Source organism: Symphalangus syndactylus, chromosome Y, assembly GCF_028878055.3.
Source record: "Symphalangus syndactylus isolate Jambi chromosome Y, NHGRI_mSymSyn1-v2.1_pri, whole genome shotgun sequence".
In the NCBI taxonomy this organism is placed as follows: Eukaryota; Metazoa; Chordata; class Mammalia; order Primates; family Hylobatidae; genus Symphalangus; species Symphalangus syndactylus.
Genome location: NC_072448.2, coordinates 10,571,049 through 10,590,002, shown reverse-complemented (window position 1 = coordinate 10,590,002; position 18,954 = coordinate 10,571,049). Strand labels below are relative to the sequence as shown.

The window sequence follows — 18,954 nt, the reverse complement described above, 5'->3', positions numbered from 1 at the left end:
TAGAAAGTCTAAATTTTTAAGAGCCTAACAATATTATGTCTGGTAAGTTACATAGTAACATAAATAAATAATCCATTGCTTTTGGTAATGCAAATTGAAACAGTCATTTTGAAAGACAGTTTCTTGTAATACTAATTACAGACTTTACATATTACTCAAGTCCTTCTGCACATTTTCCAAACTGACTTGAAAGTCTATTTCCTAACAAAAATCTGTGTATGAATGCTTATTCCTAACTGCTGCATAATGGAAACTACCAAGATACGTTTCACTAGATGAGTGTGTAAAACTGTGCTAATACATACTATTTAATATTACTAAATATTGCAAAGGAATGAACTATGAATTCATGTACCAACAACGATGAATCTTAAATACACATTGTTAAAGAAGCCATTACAAAAAGACTCCATACTTTGTTAATCTATTTATTTGGCATTTTGTAAGTATAGTAATGAGATCAGGTGTTTTCAGGGAGTTTAGAGAGGGGTGATAATTAGATGAAGCCCCCAGGCTATGTTAGAATAATCAAATCATTTTGCATGCTGCCGTATTGTTGGATATATGACATTATCTTGGATACATTAGCTTATTTAAGACAACATCTAACTTTAGAGCCTAAAGAATGAACCTTAAATGTATATAAAATTTTAAAAAAAATTGTGAGGTCAGGAAATTCCAGAATGGAACATAGACTATATCCAAATAAATTTTGTTATAAATGTATCACATCATCTCTTTGAAGAGAGTAATGGGAGAAATCTGCTGATCTTTGGAAATGGAACTACATTTAAACAAAATAAAACAATCTTATGCCAAGAATTGTGCTGTTAGTGGGAAAGTTGTTATGCGTATAAATTTTAGAAATTCAAAAACTATAACATACTGACATTCTACAAATAAGACAATGAAATAAGAAATAGAAAATAACAGAGAAATAGAGGAGGAGAAAAAGAAATGAGAAGATGAAATAGGAAAATAAGAAATTCTGCAAATAAGAAAACGAATGGTATTCTTGGGAGCAGTTTATTCCCTGTTGAGGTAGGAGTCTACAAATAGGCCATTGGGGGATACTAGAATGAACTGTGGGAAATGGATTATATCTGGTGATATCAGTATGAACTCATGTTTGGATTAAGATATTATTAGATAGCTTATATGTAAATATACCTATAGATGTATGTAAATTAACTATCATGTATACGTATATATCTGTATATCCTTGTTCTGTCAGCCAGGATGAACTGAAGTAGTGATGCCACAGTATCAGCAAGCACAGCTACTGCCCAGATCTTTGTTACTAATACCGTTCTCTAGTGAAAGGAACTAGTACTCCTTGGAGAAATGGCTGATTCTAGGACTGGTGCATGAGTCTTAAGTATTATTAACTCAAGAATTGCTTGGGGATATGGAGTGGGGGCACCATGTCATTTGGATGAAAATGTTTTTTAAATGTTTATGGTTATTCTTTATTTTAATATTTTCAGTGGATATATTTTTGTGGCTTAAAATAAATATAAAAAGCTAAAACAAAAGTCTTAACTGTTTTCTCTATCATTATAGTTCCCAAACCGCTTTGCTAATGAGAACACTTTTATATACTAATTTCTCTAAAAATTTTCAGAATTTAGGGTATTGAGGATGTAAGAATGTATTTTGTTTTGTTTTGTTTTAAGGACAAAGTGAAGTAAGGTGGGCTGGGCACAGAGGCTCACGCCTGTAATCTCAGCACTTTGGGAGGCCGAGGCGGGCAGATCACGAGGTCAAGAGATCAAGACCATCCTGGCCAACATGGTGAAACCCCATCTCTACTAAAAATACAAAAATTAGCTGGCTGTAGTGGCATGCGCCTGTAATCCCAGCTACTCGGGAGGCTGAGGCAGGAGACTCTCTTGAACCCAGGGGAGGTTGCAATGAGCTCTCAAAAAATGAAAATATAAAAAAAATAAGCCAGGCAGAAAAGGGCAAATGCTATGATCTACCTGTATGAAATATCCAGAATAGACTAATTTAAAGATCTAAAGTAAAGGTTACCAGGGGCTGCAGTCAGAAGAGAATGGGGAGTTAATAAAGTGACAGATTTTGTATTTTGAGTGGTGAAAAGGCTTTGAAAATAGTGATGATGGTTACACAACACTGTGAGTGTACTTAAATGGTACACTTAAAAATAATAAAATGTGCTTGCAGAGGCTGAAGCAAGAGGGTTGCTTGAGGCCAGGAGTTCAAGACCAGCCTGGGCTTATATCTATGTATAGGTTTATGTATAAACCTTTTCATAAGGCAGCATACTATACTGACTGTATTTCTTGTTTTTTGTTTGTTGGTTTGTTTTATAACTAGTGAAATAAACATCCCTTGACATTTACTATTTCTTCTTTTATGTTTAAGACTATAGGCACATGCCACCATGCCCATCTAGTTTTTAAAACATTTTTTGTAAAGATGGGGTCTTGTTAGGTGGCACATGCAGGCCTCAAACTCCTAACCTAAAGAAATCCTCTTGCCTCAGTCTCTTAAGGCATATTTTATGTGCTTTTAAGTGTGCCATTTAGTAGCATTAAGTACATTCACAGTATTGTGTAACTATTGCCACTGTTTGTTTCCATAACTTCTTTTATCATTCATAATACAAAATCTGTACTTACTAAGTCTTCATTTTCTTCTGACTTCAACCTGTGATATCCTTTGCTTTATGTCTTTGAATTTGTCTATGTTGGGATACATCACACAAATGGATCAAACAGTATTTATCTTTTTGTGTCTTGCTTATTTTGCTTAGCTTTGAATCTTCAGGGTTCATTCACATTTTCAGAACTTCATTATGTTTTATGCCTGAACAATATTTTGTTATACTCATTCACATTTATATTTTTGCTTATCCATTCATCTGTAAATGAACAGCTGGATTATTTCCATATTTTGGCAGTTGTGAATAATACTGCTATACACAGCGGTATACAAGTATTTATCTGAGTCTTTGTTTTCATTTGGGTATGTATCTAGTGGAATTGCTGAGGAATATAATTTTGTTTAGTATTTTAAGGAACCACCAAGCTGTTTTGCACAGAAGTTGTACTGTTCTTAATGGCAATACACAAGGGTTCGAATTTCTCCATGTCCTTCATCCTGGTGGTTGTGAAATGATATTTCATTATTGTTTGATTTAGAGTACCGTTAGACTAATGGTTTTGAGCATCCTTTCCTGTGCTTATTGGCCACATGTATAGCTTCTTGGAGAGGTGTCTATTCAAATCCTTTGCCCTTTTTTGAATTGGTTGTGAGGGGTTTGGTTGTCAAATTGTAGGAGTTCTAAATATATTCTGAATATTAATCCCATTGCCAGATACATGATTTGCTTATATTTTCTCCCACTTTGCGGTTTTCACTATTTTGATAGTGTCTTTGATGCACAGAAGTTTTAATTTTGGAGAAGTCGAGTTTTTCTTTTTGTTACCTATGCTTTTAGTGTCATGTTTGTGAAATCCAAGGTGTGAAGACATCATGCAATTTTTTTTAGAGTTTTATTATTCAAGTCTTACATTAGGGCTTTGATTGATTTTCAGTTAATTTTTTATATGTAGTATAACATAAGGACCAATTTTCATTATTTTCAATGTGGATATTGAATTTTTCAAGCACCATTTGTTTAGAACACTATTTTCCATTGACATGTTTTGGCACCTCTGGTGAAAATCAGTTTACCATCTGTGTGGGCATTTTATTTCTGGGCTCTCTTATTGTTATACCAATACCAAATTGTTTCATTTACTATCATTTTTTAGTCAGTATGAACTTTGAATGTGCAAATTCTTCACTTTATTTTTTCAACAGTTACTTGGCTGTTTTTGGCCCTTTACAATATGAGTTTTAGGATGAGTTTTTCAGTTTCTGCAAATCAGTATGCAATTTTCATAGGGATTGTTTTACATCCGTAAACTGCTTTGGAAGGTGCTGTCATTGCAAAAGTATCGAGAATTTCAGTTCATGAACACAGAATGTCTCTTGTTGATTTGTGTCTTTAATTTCTTTTAGCATTGTTTTATAGTTTTCAGTGTACAGGCATTTTGCTTTTGGTACGTTTATTCCTTCAAAATTTTTTTCTTTTTTATCTTGTTAATAGAATTGTTTTCTTAATTTTCTTTTCAAGTTGTTAATTGCTACTGTTAGTGTACAGTAATCCTTCTCATCCCCATACCCCCACAACTTCTCCATCAGCTTTACTTATGGGAGACACACTTCAAGACTTTTCCTTAGGTTACCTGAAAACTCAAATAGTATTGCACACTATATGTGGATGACGGTTTTCAAGCTGATAATCAAGACAGCAACTAAGTAGGAGACTTAGCAGCATGTACAGGGTGGGTACATATATGTAATGCAGGTACACTGGCAAAAGTGACAACTTACGTTCCCAGTGGCACGAATGTTGTGAGATTTCATAATGCTCTAAGAACAGCACATGGTTTAAAACTTATAAATTGTTTTATTTCTGGACTTTTTTTATTCACTATTTTTGGACTTCATTTGCATGTGGGTAACTGAAAGTGAAACTGCAGATAAGGAGGGACTAAAGTACAACTAATTTTTGAATGTTGATTTTGAATCTGGCAACTTTGCTCTGTGTGCGTGTGTGTGTGTGTGTGTGGTGTGCGTGTGTGTGGTTTTTGTGTATGCTTAATAATTTTTTCTATAGATTATGTCATCTCAGGAAAATGAACTTACTTGCTTTTCTGACTTGAATGCGTTTTATTTCTTGTCTAATTGCTTAGCTAGAACTTTCATTACTAAGTTGAGTAGAAATATGATTTTGGTTTCCTTTGTAGTTCTTGATAGTAGGGGAAAAGCTGTCAGTCTTTTCACTGACATATTTGGAGGGCTTATCACATAATGGCCTTACATTGAAGAATCTCCCATTTATAATTTTTGAGGTTTGGGTTTTTGTATTTTGTTTTGGAGACAGGCTCTAATTCTGTCGCTTGGCTGAAGTGCAGTTACTCAATCTTGGCTCCCTGCAGCCTCTACCTCCCAGGTTCAAGCACTTCTCCTTCCTAACCTTCCTGAGTAGCTGAGATTACAGGATTACAGGTGTGCAACACTATGCCCAGTTAATTTTTATACTTTTAGTAGAGATGGGGTCTCACCATGTTGTTCAGGCTGGTCTTAAACTCCTGGGCTCAAGCGATCCACCCACCTTGGCCTATCAAAGTGCTGGGATGACAGCCATATGCCACCTCGCCAAGCCAGTTTTTTTTGTTTAATCATGAAAAAGTGATGCATTTTGTCATGCCCTCTGCCCCCCTGCCCCTGCTTTTTTGCATTGAGATAGCCATTTTTAATTGTAATTTTTTGCAGTTAAAATATTTTGAATGTTTTACTTTACATTTTCTTTCCCTCTGATACTCCCCAGTGGTCTCTAGGGCCCTATTTGAAAATAAGTGTTTTTTTAATGAATTTAAGTGCTTATAAATTTTACTTCATTTTTCATTACTTGTGACTTTTGCTTTCACCTGTTTTTGGTCAGTTTTGCTATTCGCATATGTGTGTGAGAGAGGGAGAAAGAAAAATAGTGTTGTTTACCTCTCACTTTTTTCTCTGTCAGTTTTGGTTACATTTATTTTCAGTCCCAGTTTACACAGCGTTGATTTAGTTATATTGCTCTGCTAATTTGTTACAATCATTAGTAGCTCTTGAAATGGCACTCTATCGTTTTGTTATTTTATTTTAAAAATGTTAAAGCTTCTTAGGCAGCTGAGATTATAAGTACAAGCCACTTTCTTACTGCATTGTTTAGCATGGTTTTGCTACGTATATCTCAGATTCAATATTTATTGGTTTTATTTTAGTTTGAAGGAGTTGAGTTTAACTTCATAACTGTGACAATAATAGGTTTTAGCTGTATTAGTACTTTGTGAGGTAGAGCTGTGCAAATGGTTTTACTTAGAAAATTGCTTATAACCTTAAATATTACAAACATTGTTACTTTATGGAAAATGTAATGTCCTTAAAATTATAAATACTTTTAAAGAGTATTTTCCAGAACTGTATATTTTAAATTTTGAATTTAAATTTTAAACACTTTTTTGATTCTGTACTTTTTGCTAAGAACAGTAGTTTGTAAAGAATAGTGGTTCTTGATCTATTAAGAAATTACTGTTCTCTTTGGAAGTATTTCTAGGCTAATATTGCATTTTCTGGTAGAATACCTGTAGCTTTATGAATGTTACTTAAATAAAGTTAGAGGTTGCAATTTTTTTGTGGCATTTGAGATACAGATTTTTTTTAAATGTTGGAATATTTGGTTACACATTGTTATATTTAATGTCAGTTTATTTGCTGTAATCTGAAACATGGCTGGCCTGGCAAAATAAATATTCAGTTAAAATATTAGAACTTTTTACTTTGTTACTTTTTTATGGTACTAGAAACGTCTTAAACATTATTAGTATGTAAATCTTCATGTGCTAGCTATTTTAATAATATTGTAATATTACTTTATTTTTTATTATCACATTTATAATTTTTAATATTCATTACATATTGATTTATTATTTAAGTTACTTATAAGTTAAGTATGGCCATGTATATATTGTTAAAATCAAGAGTATTTTTATGTTAATATTTATCTGTTTTTCTCTAAACATTCTTTTTCCTTTGCTCTTTAGAGGAAGTATCATTCTGCAAAGGAAGCATACGAACAACTTTTACAGATGGAGAACCTTCCTGCACAAGTAAAAGCAACTGTATTGCAACAGTTAGGTACATGAAAACTTTTATTATACATTACATTAATTTGAAGATATTTTCCTTTTGAGGTTCAATTTCTTTCCCTCTCATTAGACATTCGTTTTCATTTAAAGTCTATGGTTTAAGACTAAATGTGACATTTAATTATTACATATTATTTTGAGGTAAAATTTTAAATAAATAATTTTATTACAGTAGTTCCCTGTTATCCCAGAATTATATGTTCCATGATACTCTGGAAGCTGCAGATAGTTCCAAACCCTGTATTTTATTATCTTTTTCTAATCTCGTAGCTAAGATGACTACTAAGTGACTACTGTCTGAGTAGCATAGACAGTGTGGATACACTGGACAGAGAGTGGGTAGTAGTTTGAGTTTTCATCATGCTACCCAGAGTGGCATGCAATTTAAAACTTACATTTTATTTCTGAGATTTTTCCATTACATATATTTTGGCATTGGAAGACTGAAACCATAGAAAGCAAAAATGAAGGTAATGGGGGACTACTGTATAAATGTTTTCTTCTATAAGTGTATTTTCATTGTTGGTAAACATAGTATCAAGCACACTCCTTCTCACCATCTGTATAAAGATAGTGCTTAGTGCCAGCTGGGTGCCTGTAATCCCAGCACTTTGGGGGTCAGCATGGTCAGATCACTTGAGGTCAGGAGTTTGAGACCAGCCTGACCAACATGGTGAAACCCCATCTCTACTAAAACACAAATTTAGCCAGGCGTGGTGGCATGCATTTGTAATCCCAGCTACTTGGGGGGCTGAGGCACGAGAATCACCTAAACCCAGGAGGCAGAGGCTGCAGTGAGCTGAGATTGCACCAGTGCACTCCAGCCTGGGAAACAGAACGAGACTCTGTCTCAAAAAAAAAAAAAAGAAAAAGAAAAAAAACAAGACCGGGCGCAGTGACTCACGCCTGTAATCCCAGCACTTTGGGAGGCCAAGGCGGGCAGATCACGAGGTCAGGATATGGAGACTATCCTGGCTAACACGGTGAAACCCCATCTCTAGTAAAAAAATATATATATATACAAAAAAATAGCCGGGCATTGTGGCGGGCACCTGTAGTCCCAGCTACTCGGGAGGCTGAGGCAGGAGAATGGCGTGAACCTGGAAAGCGGAGCTTGCAGTGAGCCGAGATCGCGCTCCTGCACTCCAGCCTGGGCGACAGAGTGAGACTCCGTCTCAAAAAAAAAAAAAAAAAGGTAGTGCTTAGTGCAGCTAGTATTGGATTCTGGACATTATCCCCTACTTCCTGACCACAGGATGAAGTTTAAGTAAATTAAATAAAGATTATCACACAGCTGGTAAGTGGATACTAAACTTGCTTTATAGTTGTATTGATATATGATCAGTGGAAACATTTCACCTAAAATTATAGAACATCTTACTGGGTTTTCTTGTCAAAAATCTGTTACCTTCTCATATTGAAGATAAGGTAATCCAGTGTTTGAAAGTAGTATAAAATAATATGTTATCATATAGAATATAGCAAGCCCCCTTCCCAGTAATTAATTTTGTTGCTTATCTGTCTTGATTGTATTTGCTATTTGGGTTAATATTTGTTGATAGTCCTGCAGTACAGTTATTTTTTGGCTTTGGTCTAAGCAAATAAAATCCCAATTTTTATTCAAGTTGGTGGTAATAGAAATTTTTTATAATGTCACTGTTTTATCCACAATTTCAAAAGCAATTAAGCAGAGTTTTGCTTAGATGCTTTTGCAAAGCTAATTTTATACACTTGAATTAAGTCACAGCTGACTATTTTTGATTTGACTTCAGCATTTAGCATATATTATCTATTAGATTTCAATTGTTTATGTAGCTGTAGTTCATAATCTATTTATTAAACGAAAACTCTTACGGCTCTTTGAACCTACTTTTCATTTTGCTTTTTCCGTATAGCCTGGAAGTTTTGTTGTGATTGTTTATCTAATGCTGTGACATTTATAATGCTATTATTATAAATAAATAATGTCAGTAATGTACGAGGCCTTTTGTATGTTGTTTAAAGTGTTATTATATATTATTTTGAGATTTTATAAAAGATTATATTTTAGGTAAAAGTCGAAAGCAGCTATTAAAAAGAATATAAATGGACCAGGTGTGGTGGCCCATGCCTGTAATCCCAGTACGTTGTTGAGAGGCTGAGGTGTTCAGATCACTTGAGGCCAGGAGTCTGCGACCAGCCTACCCAACATGGTGAAATGCCATCTCTAATAAAAATACAAAAATTAGCCAGGCATAGTGTCCCATTCCTGTAATCCCAACTACTTGAGGGGTTGAGGCAGAAAAATCTCTTGAACCTAGGATGCAGAGATTGTAGTGAACTGAGGTTGTGCCACTGCACTCCATCCTGGGCAATAGAGTGAGACTCCATCTCAACAACAGCAGAAAGAATGTAAATGAATTATCTTTGATTACGTAAGCATTTTTGTTATTCTTTGGATGTAAGCATGGGGTTGAAAGTTGTTTTTAAAATTCTCTCACTGCATGGTAACCTTTAAAGGACAGTAAATTTATCAATTTTATACTTATAATTTATAATTTGCGTTTTTTTCCAAATTTATAAAAGAGAATTTGATTTGCCATCTCTATGTCAATCCAGTTCCTAAAATCATTTAGTTATGTGTGTGTGCTTTAATATCCCTTTTTAGCTTTGATTGTATCATTTTGTGTGAAATAAACTTCTCTAAACTTTGTTTGGTAGTTTTAAATTTTGGGAAAATGTGATCTAAGTTAAATGAATAAATTACTGAAAAAGTAATTTGCTGTTTCCTGCATGATTTTCTTGAAACTGAAGAAGTAGAATGATGAGTAAATGCTTGTAACTTCTTAATTATAGGTTGGATGCATCATAATATGGATCTAGTAGGAGACAACGCCACAAAGGAAAGCTTTGCTATTCAGTATCTCCAAAAGTCTTTAGAGGCAGATCCTAATTCTGGCCAATCGTGGTATTTTCTTGGAAGGTGAGATGAAACACTTGTGCTATCTAGAGTTTATTTGTAATGGTGCATGCCTTAGTCCCAGCTGCTTGGGAGGCTGAGGCAGGAGAATCACCTGAACCAGGGGACGGAGGTTACAGTGAGCTGAGATCTTGCCGTTGCACTCCAGCCTGGGCAACAGAGTGAGACTCTATCTCAAAAAAAAAAAAAAAGGAAGTAAAATTAGTTTCAATAATATCATACTTCTATAGCTCTGTAAGGAAAGTAGGATTCACAAAGGGCTTTCCCTGAGTCATATGAATTTAAGGCATGTGGGTGTGGTTTGGTTTTAACATTTTTAGCTAAAATTTTCACAGAACACTTTCTTGACTTCTCAGATGAAGGTAATTAACCTGCTTTGGTTTCATGGAAAATTTTTTCTCTGCTTTTACTTTTTTCAGTCTCATCTACTGCCTTCTGATTTAATGCTTCTAATGTAATTTGTGCTGAACAAATGGTGTGTTAAAAGTTATACTTTAAAAGTTATTAAAGCTCTGCATAAGGACATTGGGTATTAGTAAAATACATAGGCATCTGATAATTTGTCATTATTTAGGGCTGTGTTGAATATTTATTTAGCTTTTCAATTGGATTGTACATATCAAAGTGAAATGGGGATGTCGTAATGCATTTGTAATGACACTGGTTATTGCCTCAGTTAAAATAGTCTCCTGGAGTCACAGAACTATATAATGTTAAATGTGGAAGAGATTAGGGGAATACCTTTGTTCACTCTTTCATGTTATAGATGTAGGAAGTAACTCCAGAGGAATAAAATGTTTTCCTCAAGGTGACATGTAATTATTATCAGAGAAGGAGTTGCAACTCAAATTTACCCTGTGCTTTTTGTATTACTCCAGATTACCACAGAGGAGCCTAGACACGTTGCATTAAAGGGAAAGTTTTTGGTGACTGGACTCAGACTTGTGTTTTGGTGCATTGGCTTTCTAGTTTGCACTTTTTGGAAATGGAATTGGAAAATGTTGGTCTGAGAAAATACTGCTTATTTCTTACAGCATTAGCCAGATTTGTCTGATAATCTGAAATTGGTTTTAGGAAAATTTATTTATTTCTATTAACATTCACACACTTTCTGGTGTCTGTCGCTGTTACATTTACGTTAAGCATCTTCTTACCAACAAGTCCCCTCCCCGACAGTAGTTTGTATGCGTCCTCTAAATATCTCTGTTTCAGTTACTGGCATTTCTTGTATTTCCCAGGCCATTAATGACTCATTCTGTAGACATGTTTCTACACCTCCCTTATATGCATCCTGTGTTCTTAAATCACTCTCCCATAGGAGTAAATTCCAAATTAAAATCTCTGACTTTAAGTTAGGTTATAATTTGGTACCACATCTGGTTGTTTTTACTGAACATTACCAAAGTCCTCACATCACATCTAAATTAGCATTTTTAAAAACCTTATTCCTGGTGTTCTTTTTAGTAACTTTCCTGATTTGTGTGTGTGTGTGTGTGTGTGTGTGTTTTCTTTTGTTCATTTTTAAATGATAACTGCAGTTTTCCCAGTGAACCAGGCTTAAAACAATTGCCCCCCCAGCCCCTATTCTCTGATCACATCAAGTCTTTATTAATCCTTAAGTTTGATTATTTTTCCTCATCTTTTTCTTTCTTGCCATTTCTGTTATTTCCCCTATAGTTCTTTACCAATGTCTAATATCGTTTTGTCTGTACACATTTATTTTCATTTTAATCATATTACTTGCCCTTTAAAATATATATCTCAAGTCGATAGCCTAGATTTAAAAATTTCCATTTGTAGGTTAAGTAATATTTGCACATATTTTTCAAACCTGTATGAAATGCCTCTTCTCATGTTTTCTGTTTTAATCTGTGATTCTCAGCTGTTTGGGATACATAAATTAGAAGAGATTGAGTAATCAACCTATAGTACCTGTACCAGTAAAGATACTGAAGGGTTTTTGTTGTTTTGTATCATTTAATGTCGTAATAAAGTGAAATTATACAGATGGTTTCTTGGTAACCCGTGCACACACATAGAATTCCTCCATCATAAAGAATATAAAGTTAAAAACTTCATATACATGTTGATCATCATTTTTATAATAGATTTACTTTTTTAAACAAGTCACACAGATAACAAAGAATGATTGTTCTGAGTGTTATTAAGTGGAAAGGGAATATTAAATCCTAATATAAAAGTCATTATCAAAGGTACTTTTCTCTTTATAATTAACTCTGTTCTTATAATGTAGGAAGCCTGCATTCAAACTGTGTAAATAGAGAGCTTTAACCCTCAATATTATAGTATTGAAGAAATCTCCAATAGTTTCAGAAAAGTTTATTAATATAACATATACTAGCTCTTTCAAGACAGTATTTAACAGCAAGTTACAATAGAGATTAAAAGAAATCATATAATGTACATCGATAATGTAAAATCATAAAGTACATCAGTAATCATATTTACACATACACATATGCTTGCCCATTATTTTTTCTTCTTTGGAATACAGTTCATCTTTTTGGCAAATAAATTATTAACAGAATTGTATTTATTTATTTATATTTTTTCCTTTTAGGTGTTATTCAAGTATTGGGAAAGTTCAGGATGCCTTTATATCTTACAGGCAATCTATTGATAAATCAGAAGCAAGTGCAGATACATGGTGTTCAATAGGGTAAGGCTATGTATATAAAAGCAGTAGAAGTTCGCTTGATACACTGGATGATTGAAACATCTAATATACTGTGTAGTAAAATAAAATTAACTGGCTGGATGTAGTGGTTCATGCCTATAATCCCAGCACTTTGGGAAGCTGAGGCTGGTTAATCTCTTGAGTCCAGGATTTCAAGACCAGCCTGAGCAAAATGGTAACACTATTTCCATGAAAAATTTTTAAAAAAATAGACAGGCATGCTGGCATGTCCTATAGTCCCAGCTACGCAGGAGTCTGAGGTGGGAGGATTGCTTGAGCTGGGGAGGTCAAGGGTGTGGTGAACCATGGAAACACCACTTCTCTGCAGCCTGGGCAACAGTGTGAGACACTGTCTCAAAAAAACAGAAAAATAAGTGAAAGTAACCAGTAGTTTTTGACAGCATTCTTTTTCTTTCCAGTGTGTTGTATCAGCAGCAAAATCAGCCTATGGATGCTTTACAGGCATATATTTGTGCTGTACAATTGGACCATGGGCATGCAGCAGCCTGGATGGACCTAGGTACTCTCTATGAATCCTGCAATCAACCTCAAGATGCCATTAAATGCTACCTAAATGCAGCTAGAAGCAAACGTTGTAGTAATACCTCTACACTTGCTGCAAGAATTAAATTTCTACAGGTAAAAATTTTAAATAGTATATTTTAAATGACACATATATTCCTATAATAATTGGCAGGAGAAGGGTGGCTGGCAAGTTTGTCTATTTGTGTTTTGATGTTACCTTGTTTCCATACTTTGTAATATTTTGTGGTATTTTGCATTTAATTTTAAGTGAAATATGCAGTATGTAAACTATATTTTTTTGCACATTTACTTTATTAATGCATATTTACACTTTACATTACTATGCATGAACTTTTTCAGTGTGCTTATCTACATTTTTACGTTTTCATAGCATTGTAGAGAAAATAACAAATGCCATTTTTCACTCTTGCTTAGAATTTCGTGAGAAGATACCTATGAGAACTGAAAAATACAGCTTGTGTTTGTTCTGATTCTCACAAGAATATTCTAGTTGCCCTCTTTATATTTAACATCTACCTAAAATCCCCAAATTTAGAATTTTTTTTTAAATACCTATAACTCTGAGGAAGATTTAGTGGACTTGCTCTTAACTCAAGTAGGCTTGTGTTAAATTTGCTTTTTACATAATTTTTCCTAGGCTCAGTTGTGTAACCTTCCACAAAGTAGTCTACAGAATAAAACTAAATTACTTCCTAGTATTGAGGAGGCATGGAGCCTACCAATCCCCGCAGAGCTTACCTCCAGGCAGGGTGCCATGAACACAGCACAGCAGGTGAGAAGTTGGGTTATGTTCTGTAGGTGCCCAGCTTTAAGGGTTTTTTTTTTCACTCTTTAGTAATCAAGTTTATTTCACTAAATGAAGGATTGACTTTAAAATAGAGAAATCTTTTTTAATTAAAAAATAAAAAATAAAAATTTTTTAATTCCAAAGAGTTTTAGAAAATCAAAATAAAATTCTCTCTGATATGGGAAGAAATACGGGTGCCAGTGTAAAACCTTTGTATATTCTCATGATTTGAAAGTAATTTCTTAAGTGACTTCTCTATAGTTGTTTATTAAGTTTAAAAGATGAAACTTTTCTGAAGAAGACACACATTGCTCCCTTGGTGATTCATTTAATTATAATTTTGAATAATTACCATCAGTGATGTCCACATAGTGTTGAAAAGTATATAAAGTTTTATAATTTGAAGGAGTGAATTAGGAATATGTAGAACCATATTTTTGTCTTACTTCTATGATCCTTAGGCTTATAGAGCTTATGATCCAAATACTGAACCTGTATTAAACCACAGTCAAACACCAATTTTACAGCAATGCTTGTCACTACACATGATTACTTCTAGCCAAGTAGAAGGCCTGTCCAGTCCTGCCAAGAAGAAAAGAACATCTAGTCCAATAAAGGTATATGTACATTTTAGAGATATGGAAAATCCCAATCAAAAATGAAACTAACTCTTCTGAAATTGTGCCTGGACTGTATTTTAAGCTTGTGGACATCAGAAAGTGAAGCAGTATTTCTATTCCATAATCTTTGCATCACATTAAATATAGAAGGTAGGGATAAGTTTGTGTTCATCACGTCATTTTATTCATTTCCCTGCTTTTACAATTTTAACACAGTTTTTACCATCACTTCTAACGATGAAATAAATTGAATGTTGGATAGTAGTAGACCACCTTTCTACCTCTTTGAGACGTAATTTAAATGTGGGCCTTTTTTTCAAAATGTGTAAGTTTATGAATTAATTATACATTTTTAATAATTTTTAATGACTTAAAAGGATAAGTCATATATATATATATATATATATATATATATATATGTATACCTATTCCGATTCCTAGTCACTTGGTTCTCACTAGTTATAACTCTAAGTGTATGAAATTAAGCAAATATTCTTAATCTTTTACACTAAATTTTCCTTAGAATGGTTCTGATAGCTGGAATGGTGGCCAGAGTCTTTCACATCATCCAGTACAGCAAGTTTATTCATTGTGTTTGACACCACAGAAATTACAGGTATGAATTCTTTGACAATCTTTCCCCCAATTTGAAAGCAGTAGAAACAGTAAATGTTGTGTTTTAGGTATTAAGTGTCAAATTGAATGACAGTTAACTAAGTTAATATGAATACAATTAAAACGAGCCCACATTTTCCAGAATAATAGGAATCAGAATCCATTTTGTGAGAGGAGAGGAAACTTAGATGACATAAGGTGAAGGCACCTTCTAGTTTCTACCTCTAGCCACCTATTTTTAGTTTTTCATGGATAAGCATTGTTAACAATTTTTTTCTACAGATGTAAATTGTACATGTACGAACAAATATGTTTGCTTTTTTTTTTTTTTTTTTTTTTTTAAGACAGTCTGGCTTTCTTGCCCAGGCTGGAAGGTTGTAGCACGATATCAGCTCACTGCAGTCTCCACTTCCTCGGTTCAGGCCATTCTCCAGCCTCAGCCTACCAAATACCTGGTACTATAGGCATGCGCCACCATGCCCAGCTAAATTTTTTGTATTTTTAATAGAGACGGGGTTTCACCATGTTGGTCAGGCTGGTCTTGAACTCCTGACCTCAAATGATCTGCCTACCTCAGTGTGTCCCAAAGTGCTCGGATTACAGGTGTGAGCCACTGCACCTGGCCAAGTCTCTCTTGTTTTTGTTTTGTTTTGTTTTGTTTTTGAGATGGAGTTTCACTCTTGTTGCCCAGGTGTGATATCCAAGTCTCTCTTTTCAAAATAGAATTGTAGGTACACTTTTACGTATATTTTAAGATCTTAGTTTTTTTGTTAAAGATGTATCTTGAGGATCTTTCTATGTCTGTGTATTGCTTCTCTGTTCTTTGATTTGTGATTGCATGGGGCAAATCTATTATTTAAACAGATCCCAACTATTGGGCATTTACATGTTTTTCAATAATTCTGTTACAAATAATGTTGCATTAAGCATTTTTATTATTATACGTTTTAAGCTAAATAGCTTTGTCTTTGAATTTTTATTTCCCCATAATACATTTAACTAAAACCACACAAAACAGCTTTCCACAGAATTTTAGATTTTACTGCCTTTTTCAGACTTTTTTTTTTTTTTTTTTTTTATAATTTAGGTTTTAGGGTACATGTGCACAATGTGCAGGTTTGTTACATATGTATCCATGTGCCAAGTTGATTTCTTGTACCCATTAACTTGTCATTTAGCATTAGGTATATCTCCTAATGCTGTCCCTCCCCCCTCCTCCACCCCACAACAGTCCCCGGAGTGTGATGTTCCCCTTCCTGTGTCCATGAGTTCTCATTGTGCAGTTCCCACCTATGAGTGACAACATGCGGTGTTTCGTTTTTTGTCCTTGGGATAGTTTACTGAGAATGATGTTTTCCAGTTTCATCCATGTCCCTACAAAGGACACGGACTCATCATTTTTTATGGCTGCATAGTATTCCATGGTGTATATGTGCCACATTTTCTTAATCCAGTCTATCGTTGTTGAACATTTGGGTTGGTTCCAACTCTGCCATTGTGAATAGTGCCACAATAAACATACGTGTGCATGTGTCTTTATAGCTGCATGATTTATAGTCCTTTGGGTATATACCCAGTAATGGGATGGCTGGGTCAAATGGTATTTCTAGTTCTAGATCCCTGAGGAATCGCCACACTGACATCCACAATGGTTGAACTAGTTTACAGTCCCACCAACAGTGAAAAAGTGTTCCTATTTCTCCACATCCTCTCCAGCACCTGTTGTTTCCTGACTTTTTAATGATGGCCCTTCTAACTGGTGTGAGATGGTATCTCACTGTGGTTTTGATTTGCATTTCTCTCATGGCCAGTGATGATGAGCATTTGTTCATGTGTTTTGTGGCTGCATAAATGTCTTCTTTTGAGAAGTGTCTGTTCATGTCCTTTGCCCACTTTTTGATGGGGTTGTTTGTTTTTTTCTTGTAAATTTGTTTGAGTTCATTGTAGATTCTGGATATTAGCCCTTTGTCAGATGAGTGGGTTGCAAAAATTTTCTCCCATTCTGTAGGTTGCCTGTTCACTCTGATGGTAGTTTCTTTTGCTGTGCAGAAGCTCTTTAGTTTAATTAGATCCCATTTGTCAATTTTGGCTTTTGTTGCCATTGCTTTTGGTGTTTTAGACATGAAGTCCTTGCCCATGCCTATGTCCTGAATGGTATTGTCTAGGTTTTCTTCTACAGTTTTAATGGTTTTAGGTCTAACATTTAAGTCTTTAATCCATCTTGAATTAATTTTTGTATAAGGGGTAAGGAAGGGATCCAGTTTCAGCTTTCTACATAAGGCTAGCCAGTTTTCCCAGCACCATTTATTAAATAGGGAATCCTTTCCCCATTTCTTGTTTTCGTCAGGTTTGTCAAAGATCAGATAGTTGTAGATATGCGGCATCATTTCTGAGGGCTCTGTTCTGTTCCATTGATCTATGTCTCTGTTGTGGTACCAGGACCATGCTGTTTTGGTTACTGTAGCCTTGTAGTATAGTTTCAAGTCAGGTAGCATGATGCCTCCAGCTTTGTTCTTTTGGCTTAGGATTGACTTGGCGATGCGGGCTCTTTTTTGGTTCCATATGAACTTTAAAGTAGTTTTTTCCAATTCTGTGAAGAAAGTCATTGGTAGCTTGATGGGGATGGCATTGAATCTATAAATTACCTTGGGCAGTATGGCCATTTTCACAATATTGATTATTCCAACCCATGAGCATGGAATGTTGTTCCATTTGTTTGTATCCTCTTTTATTTCATTGAGCAGTGGTTTGTAGTTCTCCTTGAAGACGTCCTTCACATCCCTTGTAAGTTGGATTCCTAGGTATTTTATTCTCTTTGAAGCAATTGTGAATGGGAGTTCACTCATGATTTGGCTCTCTGTTTGTCTGTTATTGGTGTACAAGAATGCTTGTGATTTTTGTACATTGATTTTGTATCCTGAGACTTTGCTGAAGTTACTAATCACCTTAAGGAGATTTTGGGCTGACACAATGGGGTTTTCTAGATATACAATCATGTCATCTGCAAACAGGGACAGTTTGACTTCCTCTTTTCCTAATTGAATAGCCTTTATTTCCTTCTCCTGCCTGATTGCTCTGGCCAGAACTTCCAGTACTATGTTGAATAGGAGTGGTGAGAGAGGGCATCCCTGTCTTGTGCCAGTTATCAGAGGGAATGCTTCCAGTTTTTGCCCATTCAGTATGATATTGGCTGTGGGTTTGTCGTAGATAGCTCTTATTATTTTGAGATACGTCCCATCAATACCTAATTTATTGAGAGTTTTTAGCATGAAGGGTTGTTGAATTTTGTCAAAGGCCTTTTCTGCATCTATTGAGATAATCATGTGGTTTTCGTCTTTGGTTCTGTTTATATGCTGGATTACATTTATTGATTTGCGTATGTTGAACCAGCCTTGCATCCCAGGGATGAAGCCCACTTGATCATGGTGGATAAGCTTTTTGATGTGCTGCTGGATTGGTTTGCCAGTATTTTATTGAGGATTTTTGCATCCATGTTCATCAAGGATATTGGTCTGAAATTCTCTTTTTTGGTTATGTTTCTGCCAGGCTTTGGTATCAGGATGATGCTGGCCTCATAAAATGTGTTAGGGAGGATTCCTTCTTTTTCTATCGATTGGAATAGTTTCAGAAGGAATGGTACCAGTTCCTCCTTGTACCTCTGGTGGAATTCAGCTGTGAATCCATCAGGTCCTGGACTCTTTTTGGTTGGTAAGCTATTGATTAGTGCCACAATTTCAGAACCTGTTATTGGTCTCTTCAGAGATTCAACTTCTTCCTGATTTAGTCTTGGGAGGGTGTATTTGTCGAGGAATTTATCTATTTCTTCTAGATTTTCTAGTTTATTTGCATAGAGGTGTTTGTAGTATTCTCTGATGGTAGATTGTATTTCTGTGGGATCGGTGGTGATATCCCCTTTTTCATTTTTTATTGCATCTATTTGATTCTTCTCTCTTTTCTTCTTT

The 18,954-nt window shown here is 34.8% G+C and overlaps 1 protein-coding gene across 50 annotated transcripts in view; it reads left to right on the top strand.

The window, feature by feature from the left end:
* UTY (ubiquitously transcribed tetratricopeptide repeat containing, Y-linked) overlaps positions 1–18,954 on the top strand; it is a 267,961-nt gene that overhangs the window by 108,853 nt on the left and 140,154 nt on the right. For 12 of the 50 annotated variants that reach the window (XM_055269629.2, XM_055269650.2, XM_055269643.2 and 9 more), the window contains exons 9-14: positions 6,663–6,756; positions 9,603–9,729; positions 12,308–12,406; positions 12,844–13,063; positions 13,608–13,742; positions 14,901–14,993. In XM_055269629.2, the coding sequence (XP_055125604.1) occupies positions 6,663–6,756; positions 9,603–9,729; positions 12,308–12,406; positions 12,844–13,063; positions 13,608–13,742; positions 14,901–14,993 (768 nt within the window). Of the gene's footprint in view, positions 1–6,662; positions 6,757–9,602; positions 9,730–12,307; positions 12,407–12,843; positions 13,064–13,607; positions 13,743–14,218; positions 14,375–14,900; positions 14,994–18,954 lie in introns of all 50 variants that reach the window. The other 38 variants (XM_055269631.2, XM_063635455.1, XM_055269651.2 and 35 more) reach the window with 9 other exon arrangements.